At 44.7% G+C, this 12,378-nt stretch overlaps 1 protein-coding gene across 4 annotated transcripts in view; it reads left to right on the top strand.

The window, feature by feature from the left end:
- LOC138510516 (zinc finger and SCAN domain-containing protein 5C-like) overlaps positions 1-12,378 on the top strand; it is a 143,221-nt gene that overhangs the window by 76,463 nt on the left and 54,380 nt on the right. For all 4 annotated transcript variants that reach the window (XM_069626225.1, XM_069626222.1, XM_069626224.1 and 1 more), the window contains 2 exons: positions 5,283-5,396; positions 6,328-6,438. In XM_069626225.1, the coding sequence (XP_069482326.1) occupies positions 5,283-5,396; positions 6,328-6,438 (225 nt within the window). The remainder of the gene's footprint in view (positions 1-5,282; positions 5,397-6,327; positions 6,439-12,378) is intronic.

Here is a 12,378-nt window from a genome sequence, read left to right on the forward strand (position 1 = left end):
AGTTTGTTTATTTATAGAGCGCGGCCGAACCCTCAGGTAGCTGGGCGCATAATCATGTGGACAACCTAGTTACATATCGTTGCGCGATACAAAAAGGGTACATACATTCATTGTTACACAAAAGGGTACAGTGAGAGTAGCAAATACAATAGAGCATGAGGACCGGGTTACATGATGGTCCGTTTCAGGATATGGTAAAGTCGTGCGGTAGAAATAGGTGGAGACAGGAATGTGCGTGAATGAGTGGCAGCGTGTTAGATAGAGAGCCAGGATTTCACCATGGCTCTAAATGGCCAGAAGGAAGCTTCCAATTTGATAGCGAGAGGGAGGGTATTCCAGCATTGAGCTGCAAGAACAGGGGAACTGGAGCCTCCTGCTGTTTCTAGGTTAAATTTGGGGATCTTTAGTTGGTGCAGATAGGGGGTTCTGGTAGGTCTGTAAGTGCTGTGTCTAGCAAATTTGTCAGATAGGTAGCGTGAGGCAGTCAGTGACAGGCACTTGTGTGTAATGACAAGGGTTCTTAACTTAATTCTGCCATGGATTGGGAGCCAGTGGGCTTCTTTGCTGGCCGTGGAGATGTGGGCCTTAAGCGGGAGGTTAGGAGCGCATCTTAAGGCGTTATTTTGTAAAATCTGGAGTCTGTTCAGATTTTTTGTCGTGGTGCCCAAGAAGAGTGTGTTACAATAGCCTAGTTTAGACCATATCAGCGCTCTAGCTAAGGTGTGACAACTGGAGGAGGATAGAAAGGGCCTGCAGGCATTGATAAGTTTGTTGGTGTAAGTGGTAGATGAGATGGTAGCATGTATTTGTTTTTTCAGTGAAAGAGTGGAGTCGATATACACACCTAATGGTTTGACCTCTTTGGATACTTTTATAATGTTGCCATCAATGGTGAAGGATTGGTACCTGGAGTCCAATTTATTGAGGCAGGCCTGGGATGCTACGATAAGCCGTTCCGTCTTATCGTCATTGAGGCAAAGACTATGTGTGGCCATCCAGGCTTGAATTTCTAGGTAGATTTCGTTTAGCTTTGCACCATTTTCTTCATAGCAACCAGTGAGTGTGATGAGGACCTGGGTGTCGTCAGCGTAATTGGTGTAGCTGACACCCAGATCGTCAAGACGGTCAAAGAGAAGCTTAGTGAAGATGTTGTAGAGTGTGGGAGAGATACAGGATCTTTGGGGGACTCCACATTGGACTGGGATTGGGTCAGCAGCCGCTGAAGGGGCGAAGACCCTAGTCTACCTATCGGACAGAAATGACTGAATCCAATTCGTGGTATTCTGGGAGAATGCGGCAGCCGAAGAGAGGTGTTGAGTAAGGATCTGGTGGTCAACCAGATCGAAGGCAGCGGAGAGATCCAACAGGAGCAAGATGGCCAGATTGCACTTGTCTTTGGCTTCATCAATTAGGATTTTTAGATCCAAGAGGGCGGTTTCTGTCCCGTGCCTAGGTCTAAAGCCGGATTGTCGCAGGCCTAGGAGGTTATTTTCTTTCAAATGTTGTTTTTTGCAGGTAGGCTACTCTGTCTAATATTTTGAGGAGAAAAGGGACTGTTGTGATAGGTCTTTAATTTGTGGGGATGTTAGGGTCTAGATTGTTTTTTTTGACAAGGGGTAGGATCCACGCTTCTTTGAGGTTATTGGGGACCACTGAATTCTTGAAGGAGGAATTGATCAATGAGATTATGAGAGGAGCCAGGTCTTTGGCTCCGTCCTTGATGACGGACGCAGGGCACAAGTCACCTTTACAATTAGATGGTTTAAGGCTAGCGATTATCTTAATTACTTCCTCCTCAGTGACTGGGGAGGATTGAAAAGGTGGGCAGTTGGGAAAGGTGAAGTCTTTTTTGCTATTGAGGTTGTCTTTAGTTGCAAGGTTGGCTTTTTTGGCTTCGATCTTTGCTTTTAGAAGGGCAATTTTGTTGGAGAGGGCTAGCTGGATATTACACCAGGCCTTGTCTTTAGTACAATCCTCTGTGGGTGGTAATGGTGATTCAAGTTCTCTTAGTATAGAGAATAATTCTTTTGTGCCGGATTTAGCATTCACTATTCTCATGTTGTAAATCTCTTTTTTGGCGTTTAAGATAGCAGATTTGTAGGTGGAGGCAGCTGTAGAGAAATTGTCTTTTGTGGAAGGAGAGGGAGCTTTTCTCCAGCTAGCTGAGCTTTAGCATGTGAGTGAGGTTTCAAGTTGATTTGTGAGATTTCGAGTTATTAATGTTCCGGTAGGAGTGGGGGTTTCATCTAGCTGTTTCTGTTGGCGTGGTTTGTGAGCATGTGCTTTGTGGAATTGGTTGAGCGTGAGGAGGTTAGTGGCTTGGGTTATTTCAAGCAGTGTTTCTTACTGGTCAAAGGCATGGAGAAGTTGTTGAGTGATGACCCCTTACCTTTGCTCCCGTTTTGTGTAGCATTGTGGGAATATTGGTTGACCGGCTTGATGGGCTTCGCCTGGGTGGCATGCTAGTCCAAAACGTTTTGGTGTAGTTGCTGATTGAGTTTTCTTGCCCGCTTGCTCCTTGTTACCCGTTTGTTTCTTGTTTTCAACCGGGTTTCGAATTGTCCTTTAATGATGCTGGATGCACTGCGCCTCTGTGGCATGCTAGCCTATGATAAGAGTTGATGCTCAAGAGATTTGCTTTCTGTATGCTTGTTCCTTGTTGAGTGTTTGGTTTTGTTCATTTAGTTGGTGTTTTTGCTCGTTGGACAGGTGTCAAGTTATCTGATGTTGATGGTTTATACCTGCATGCTGTAAATGTGTTTGCTTCACACTCTGGGGTGTGTTGCCTTCTACCCTGGTGTATAAAAAAATCGAGGTGTATAACACTTTCCTGAAAGTTTCATGGCCTTATATTGCCCAAATTCCTTTAGGAATGTAGTTCCAAGTTTCCGTATGTGTTGTTTTCATAGCTTTTGGTTTCGATTAACATAGATTTTAGGATCCTTCGTTGTTAGTAAGGGGTGAATTCAGAATGACACTAAAAGCGCTTAATGATGGGCATGCAAACCTGGACAGATATTACTTGTAGGCAGCTGGTGCTGCAATAGCAGTCTATTGATGTGTAGTACTGGTTCCTCTGTCAGCTGTGTGAATTTAAAGCGCGAAGCTGCCAGAACAAGTTTGTGTTGATACAACTAGCCACATCTCACGGGGCATTAGAGATTGGGTGTGGGGGTTATTATCAGAGAATTTGTGGGTAGGGTTGTTCCCTTGGATTGCCTTGGCTCTGAGAGCTGTACCCGATTAGCAAAAGACTGGCTATGTACATATTGGGTACATCAAATCTAAGAAGTAACACCATGTATGTTGTGAATGGATAATGGACAGGGGTAGAGCCATTCGCCAATTTTTGTAAAGGGTGTTCTCTTTCATCACTCAATGTCGATCGGGTGGATCGGATGGATCGGATGGAACGGCCTTACTGAAAACCACCATATCACACTACCATGCTTACTCTCTCCTATACACCACCACTCAACTAGAACACAGCGATACTATGACACGATACCCAGCTCATTTTCAGGCTACCCTCGGCCTCCTCCTCTCCTGCCCTCATCTCTGACTGTCTGTCTGCTATCCAGGAATGGTGTGCTGCCAACGACCTCCGCCTTAATGCTAGTAAGACTGAGATTCTACTCATCGGCACACCCACTCCCTCCTTCCCTGCAGTTCTCTGGCCAGCCTCTCTTGGGCCTCTTCCTGCTCCTACCTGCAAGGCAAAAAACCTCGGGGTCATCTTTGACTCCACACTCTCCTTCTCTCCTCATATATCTGACGTCTCTAAGAAGTCACACTACCAGCTGCACCACCTTAGAGGTATTCTTCCCTTCCTCTCCTTCCCCCAGAAGCTCACTGTCTCCCGAGCCCTGGTTCTCTCGAAGCTGGACTACTGTAACAGTCTCTATCTTAATCTGCCTGCCTCCACTCTCCGCCCTCTGCAACTCATCCAGAACAGAACTGCGAGACTTGTCCTTGGCCTCAAGCCCAGGGACCGTATCTCTCCAGGACTGAAATCTCTACATTGGCTCCCAGTGGCTGCGAGGATTAAGTTCAAAACCCTCTGCATTGTCCACAAGGCCTTCTGGGGCCTGGGGCCTAAATACCTGCAACTCTCTCTTCCTAAATATCTTCCTTCCCGAGCCCTTCGCTCATCCGTCTCCAACTCCCTCAGGGTCAGCCGCTTCTCGAAGCAACAAGCTGGGGGTAGATCTCTCTCTGCGGCAGGAGCCTCCCTCTGGAACAGCCTTCCTGCCTCCCTGAAACTTGAGGAGAACCATCTCCGGTTCCGGAAGCACCTCAAAACCTTCCTCTTTGCTTCTGCTTTCTCTCTCCCTCTCCCCTGCTAATTCTTCACAAAATTCTGCACTGAATCTGAAACCTGGCCACTCTCACCAACCTCGGTCCTGGGCCCAGCCACTCTCCACTTGCACTGCCTCCCTGGCAACCCCTGCACTGCGGGACTGTTCTCTGTATCCCTACAGCCCCCCCCTTCCCAGCACTTGTCTGCACTTACCTTGCACTTGCCACCAGCTGGCCCTATTTATTTATTTATCTATTTATTTCTATTCTACTTACCTTGTACTGCACTTTTCCCTTCCCCCTACCCCTGCACTTGCGCGGTCTGAATGACACCTGGCCTAGTAGGATCGTTGTCTGTCCTCCCCCTGTTCCCCCCTCCCTGCCTCGTCGCGCCTTGAAACACTTGTGTATAGGCACGTTACAAATGCCATATCATATCATATCATATCATAGCTGTTCTCATACTAACACCCGCCACATACTCCTCATCATCTTAATTAAACACAGCTAGCTGAGCACACTCCGCTCGCCTAAGCATCTCCTCAGGCCTAACGCAGCCAGAAATCAGTCTGGGTGTCAACCCTCCAGAATAAACACATATTCCTGACCTCCCAACCACCACACCTACCGCTAAGAAGCAGCTATCATGCAAGTGCCACACCAGCTGCACACATATCCGGTGCACACTACGCACCTTATGACTCTCTCTCTCTCAACTGACTTGAACTACGGTTCCCGAGGGCGTTCAACCTACCAGCGCTTTGAGATAATACCAATGATACATAAGGCGCTATATAAATGCAAAGTAACATAACATAACAGAATGAGACTCCTTGCCTGTGTAGTGCTGTGTCCCTGGGTATTTGAACTGAAATGGTTTACAATCCTGTAAATAATATACCTAAACATTGGATTGTCTTATCACCAAAAGCATTATTGAACACTTAGTAAAATCTGTACATTTGTATTAATCTGTTGTACAGGATTTCCATGTCTCAATGTTGACAGTAATTTGAGGTCGGATGATCCATCAAGTACACATTTCCTGGCTCAACCTGATACAGAAGTAGGAGAACGCAGCCCCAGTCACAGAGCAGGTGAGTACGCATGGGCCTAGTGTCTTACATTTCTCAGATTGACCAGTGAGTAGCCATCTCAAAAATGTTAGATTTGCTACAATATGGAACTTATTCTCGTTAGTTATTGTAATTCCCGGGTTAGCCATTGAATTAGCTTGTCCCATTCATTGGCTCTTGTGAAGAGTTGCACAAGTTGCTTATGAGATTCTCTTACTCTTGCGAGCTCCTGATTAGACCTGAGGCTTGCTTAATGTGAACAACTGTCCCCCTGCTGTTGGGTCCAAAGCAAAGACAAGAGCTTGTAAGGATTAAAAGGTGCATTATCACCCATGCTTAGCTGCCCACCCACCTGTGCTGTAACACCATTAAAACACTGGAATCCAACTTCGGCACTCCACTGCCCTTATCTCCTCGTCTCACCTGGGGTGTCACACAGGCAACCATGCGTACTTTCCAAACCGTCATGCCATGAGCATGTTTTGACACCAACACTGCGAGCAAGCTCTGCCTCTTCACCTCCTACATTTCTATCAACATCATATGAGACTATTCAGCACAGCTGTCCTGTTGAGGAGAGATGGAGTTCTAAATGTAAGCTCCCCAGGGATTCTGGGAGGTTTAAAGCAATGGCACTGTGCAGATACACAAGTGAGTTATTGGAATGTTGGAGAGGAGCAAGTGCTGCATTGTTAACAGTTCCTCACTTGTTCAAAAGATGACCTCCAACATTTCAATATTGTCATCTCTATTTAGACCTTTGATGTCGTTTGGGGCGTGTGTATATTGTTAAATAGGCCCATAGTCCCAGTTCATGCTCCTTACAAATTGTGAAAGAAACTTTTGAGGCGATTATCTGTTCTTTGATCCCCCTCCCACCCCACTGCATACCCATGAATGAACATTCTATGCTTCTGTATAATTCAATAATTTGCCTACATTTGAAACACAGGTCAAGAAATCGGTACATCACCGGTTTCATGCTGCATTAAAGAAGAAGGAGAGGGATATTCTGAGGATCAATGTAGAAGTAAAATTACAACAATCGACCACAATCCAAGAGGTGAGTTTATAAGTAGTGTTTACATGATTAAGACCATCAAAACGCGAATGGAAATATATGGCCACCTGACTGGTTTCAGGTTCTTTTTAATGGTCCTCAAATAGCCTGGTATTGAATGTCACATGCTTAATCACAGCTCATCAAATCAATGATTAGTACTTTAATGTACTAACTCGTTTAACAGTCATTTAATAACTTCCCCATTTTGGGGCAAATTCTCAAAATCTAACGCAATTAAAACAAAGTTCAGAGAATGCACGTTTTTCTATCTGCGTTTGGTTTAAAAATTGATAGTTCACCCTATTCTCAGAGGTGGCTTGCGTATTTCAGAGGGCTTGACAGCAGCGTGAAAGATGAGCTGACCAGCACCTTTGCATACAATGTATTACATACTTCCATTCAATGAGATGGGCCACTCATAAAGAAATGGCAAAAAAAGATTTTAAAGTCTTGTTATTCCTGTTTGAGGGATAGAAATGCAAGTGAGACAGCAGCGGTTCCTAGACACGTTATGGAAAATCTAGTCTATAGACGTTGGGCTCCACAAAGATCAGGGAGTTTCAGGAATGTTGATTTTGTTTTCTTGAATGTTTCTTATGCCCCTTCTACATCCTTCCCCTTTCCATAGCCTACTACCCTATCCTTTCTTGCACCCTGAAGTGACTTGTATTTGTATGGTTTGTGCGATATCTATTCCGAATAAAATATAAAGCAAGGAAAGATCTAAATAAATACTCTTTCAGAATAACCAGCAGCGCTTCAACTTTGAGTTGGATTTCATTGACTGTGGCATTGCATTCACTTATACAGTACTTTATAATTGTACATACATGTGTTGCTGCAATGCGACTGGTTGTCTGCTGGGAACGTTTATTGCCTAAGCTTATACTAACACCTCTATCACTTTTTGGCCTTTACCTCCCTACCCTCTTTATTGCCACACTATTCCCCACTTCCTTCCTTTGTTACCTCATATTTCCCCTACTGTTCGGAAGCATATCCAGCAGTTTGTAGTATGGTATAAAACAACAGTAGGTGGAGGGGTAGCCCAGATGGCGGCGATAGAGGAGCACTTTACTTGAGCTCTGTTCACAGCAAGCTGTAAACAATGTACCCTGGCAGCCTTAATGCTCTTGTGACACTCCACAGGGTAGTAGGTGGCTCTGTGAAGAGATTGCTTGTGCTGATGGGGAATAGGGATCAGCCATGCATGAGGAGGGGTTGCTGCAGCCCTGAGAGGAATCCCTGTGCTGAGGAGCCACCTTGAGCTTGGAAAGGGCAGACAGCTGTGTGGAAGCCAGTAGGGGGGACCGGATGAGCCATGAGGTTGCTTGATGAGCACTGGTTCCCTCACCATCTTTCCTCCAAAGAGACTTGCGCTCCTGGCAGTATGGATGGCAGGTTTGCTTCAAAGAGTCATTCCCCCTGTTGGGCAGAGATGATGGCAGACATCTTTAGTGTGGGCAACACTTTTATAGTCAACACACTAGGACAGCCTTCTTTCTGGAGGGCTGGTTCCCATACCCCTATATGGACTATAACATATCAAGAGCTTGTGGGGCTGCATAGAAATAAAGTAAATAGTGCATTATCGCCTTTTGACCTAATTTAATAAATAAAGCAGACAGGACCAATGACGTGCAATTGAAATGTTGAGTATTCCAAAAGCAAAGTTATTACCCAATAGGGTCTGCATCCTTTCCTTCATGTTTGCAATTTTTACACTTTGGAGAGAATTGGCAAAATGGCATGTGGGTAGACCAAGAAAAGAGATACATTTGAAGAACTAGATTGTTTTGCACCATGTAACTGTCAGCCTAGCCAAGAGAAATCCCAACCAGCCTCACCATCCCTGGATCCGTTGATGGGACGAATCAAGAAGTCAATTTTGTGGTTGGAAAATAAGTTTCACAAACTGAGCAAAAAAGTAGCCCAACTGGCGGCAAGAACCTCTACGCTCGAACAGAGAACCACTGAGTTAGACAAAAGTCAATCCAAATGCTCTCCACGGTAAAGCAAATGGTGCAAGAAGTGGAGTCACCCATGAAGGGAAATAAAATTATGGAAATTAGAATAGAATATCTTGAAAATATGGTGCAAGCTAAGCAAATCAGGGTCATTGGTCTTGCCCCTAGGAGCAAAAGGAGATGACCCAATGACTTATCTTTCCAACTGGCTGATAGATTTGTTTGACTTGGAGATGGTAGAGGACCCCTTATATGGTGATAAATATTATTGAATTAAATGTATACTTCCAACAAGCCTTCAGAATCGACAGCCAGACCAACACTCGTTGTCAAGCTATACGATGCTCTTAATAGTGATAGAATCTTGAGGAAACGTTATGTTCTTAAGAAATCCTTTACGGCACGAGGAGTGAAGGCGGGATTACTCAGACCTGGCAAGCTGAGGGTTACTTGGAGCGACAGAGAATACATTTTTTGGGACGCTAAGAGAGCCGAAGAGGTTTTGAAATGTATCCCTGGAAAGCAGCAACTTAAGAAGATGAGGGGTGAAAGGATTAGGCCTGGGAGGCAATTTCTTTAGGTTCGTCTTGAGGTCTGAAAAGTTTTATACATTTGTTTAAACATCCGTTTCAAGCTGTTCTGTTCATTAGGTATTTGATTGTTGGGCTTATCGTTGGCTGTTGAGGAATAGGCGAAAGAGTGATTACTGATCATGTTGGATTCAGGGGTTTAGACACATGGAATATTATATTTTAGAAGTTTCTACCAGGGAAGCGTTTCATTGAGCTCAATCACCCATCCGGGATCCAGGACGTGATTTCTCCATGTAACAATAACTGTACACTGTGGGGACATTTACATTTTTGTGGCTCATTGAGTTTGTCCACACGGGTATGAGAAGAACTGTTGATATTAACCACGATTGAGTTAGGATTGTATATTTGGTTCTATGGTACAAGATGTATGAGATAATGAAAAATGTCACTATATGTTATTTGGTCATGAAGATATTGCTTGCTGTGACATGAGGGCCTCAGAAGATCTCTGCCGCTTAGATCTGTGTTGGTTATACTGTTACTGTTATTCTAAACATTGTGAGTGGTCAGTAATGTGAGACTCCCAACTATGTTTAGTTTTCTCAAGGTTTCACATTTTATTTTGAACAAAAATAGAAAATAAACCCTAACAAAACCTACTTTACCAGGAGCCCTAGGATCTAAGGGAAAACCTCCTAGCATACACAAAACTAACCCTCACACTAAACAACAGAAACATTCAAAGTAACATGTAAACAACATAAATAAAAGGTTACCAAATAACCAATGTCTTAGATGGCTTTTATTTGTCCTGGGCAGATGTTGCTTCCCCAGGAATGTCCTAAAGTCAATGGGCCTCATTACAAGGTTGCCGGTCCGGTAACAACGGTACCAGTAAGCTTGCTGGTACCGTTTTTTACCATACCGGAAAACTACGAGGTCTGCGAGTGGGTCCCTTTCAGCCCGCCAGGTCTGACCTGACGGGCGGAACGGCACCCGCTCCAGACCTTGGCAAATGCACCAGCACCTTTCATAAATGGTGCCGGTGCATCCATCCTCCCTAGTCCCATTGAGTCCAATGGGACTCAAATGGGAATGGGGATTAATATTTACCAGCGCCCGGGATTCATGACTCCGGCGGCAGCCGTGCCGGTATGTACCGGCACGGCTACCGCCAGGGTCATAATAACCCCCAATTTCTTCCAAGGAAAAGAAAGTCTTAAACCAAGTATTGAAAAGCTTCTTAGAAACAAAAGTTCATACAAACAGAAATCCACTGGTAACAGTTCCATCTTCGCTTGATGAAAAGATTCCCTTTCCAAGTTCCACAAAGAAAACAGCACCAATGGTTTTCCTGGATAACCTCCTTCCAGGAAACCATGATTAAAGTTTAAGACAAAAGTACCACTTCTGCTTAGCAACAACTCTTCCTCTTGTAACTTCTGCAGCGTCTTTCAATACAGTTTGTCAGGATGCTTCTTCTCAGGGTTTTCTCTCTCTCTCCAGCGACTTCCTTCTGCCAATGATACTGTGAGAACAGACTCCTTGTTCCACAGTTCTCTTCTGCTTCTACTACTTTAAATAATAATGTTCTTACAAAAGTATCAACAACCACAGTTCTACTGCTGCTACTACGACTTAGTGTTTTAGGCAACTTCAACAAGACTCTTCGACCTCTACAGGTTGCCAAGGCACTCTTCTCTCTTATGTGGTAAGAAAGGACAGCCTCTTTGCCTTTCCTTTCTGTTTTGCAGCTATCAGAAAATGGCTTTAGCTCCCCGACTGCTTCTTCTTAACTTGAACAGTCTCAGTTTACAGATTTAGAATGAGTTCTTTTAACAAGTACCCAGCTCCCTTCCCCAGCTTTATATACACCTTCTTGCCTCCAGTGGTTACCCCAGAGCTATTTTGCCACTCTTCCAACCTTGTCACCCTTGTATTGGAGGACTCTTGGTTTACAACAGCTTCAGCAACTTTGAAACAATGGTGTTTGATTCTTAAATAATCTGGTTTCACTTTAACAGGGTTTGGTCTACTGGCTTGGGTCATACTTGTTCTTTGTTTAACTTCAGCCACTTCTACGACTACTACATCAGTGTTCAGTATGTTACAAGAAGTACTTTTCTCATAAGAAACAAAATTAGGAGCACACAATTTCGTTTTTATATTGAACTACCACTTTTATAGATGTGTGTTCCCTCCTTTCGGAATTGAGAAACACAGTTTCATGTGTGACCTCTTCTGATGTTAAATTGACTTAAAACATTGCAGGAAAGTCAAGTTCTGCTTCATAAAGTTTACCAGCAATGTTCTCCTCTTTAATAGAAGACACGTGACTGTACGGCAACAGGTTACATCTAATAATGGAGAAAAGAGAGGCTTTCTCTACACACCGGTACTTTAGCTTTGTTAATATATGCTTGTGATACAATTCCCTTGTTAGACTGACTCCCCACTTCTGCTAACAACTTTTACTCGCTTTTATGTCTGAACGACTATAAATTAAGCTGACTACAATTACCAGCAAGGTATTCTTGATGATTTGGAGTACAGAGCTTCTTTTATCGACTCCACAATTACATTGACTGTGGGCTGCTTCTGCTTCCCGGCTCAATTTCTTCTACAGGCACTCTTGGGACCCACTCCCCTCTGCTGCGTGGGTATCTCAGATCTAGCCTTGTCAAGGAAAAGTCTTCCTCTCTCCAGCTTCCATTGACTTGCTTCTGCACACGGGCCTTGGGTGGATGCACGAATTCCGCTCTGCATTCACAGCAATTAGGCGCACCTGGAAAGACTGCCTGTTTCTCCCAGCATCTTCCAATGCTGCCACAGCCAAACAGGGTTTGAGAGCAGAGGACCAACTCAGAGCCTGCAGGTGAAATCTCTTCCTCTGCTCCGGCGTCCCTTCTGTGGTCACACTTCCTAGTGAACTGACACCCTTGTGCTCTGCTTCTACTACTGCAGAGCCACCAGCTCCTGCTCCAGCTTCTTTCTATTGGTTCTTCCTGTTTCAGCCTTTTATGCCCCTCCGGTGGGTTAATTGGCTTCAGGTACAGGCCCTTAGAACTAATTCCACAACCTTGCCAAAAGCTATTAGGCCTGCCTGTCTGTCCATGGCTCCTACATGCCTCTTCAGCCCTCTTCTTCGTCACAGTCCCTGAGAGACTCTGGGACACATAGTCCATTTTAGAGAAATTTGTTTTTTTCTACTTCTTTGAAGGGGCAAAAGGCCATCAGAAGGGCAGCATAATGGGGAAAGTTAAGCAGGGGTTCTTCCCAGTCTTCCTGGTCTGATTTTCCCCCCACCCCATCTGATCCTCCCACAGTGTAACACCCCCAGGGTCGGGATTAAAGAGTGCCTGCCTTCCCCTAGCCAGATGAGAAGGGTCCCAGACCAGGTTCCTGGGGGGCAATCCCGTCGGATTCTCCACATCATG

This window comes from Ambystoma mexicanum, chromosome 6p, assembly GCF_040938575.1.
Source record: "Ambystoma mexicanum isolate Mex_15411 chromosome 6p, UKY_AmexF1_1, whole genome shotgun sequence".
Classification (NCBI taxonomy): Eukaryota; Metazoa; Chordata; class Amphibia; order Caudata; family Ambystomatidae; genus Ambystoma; species Ambystoma mexicanum.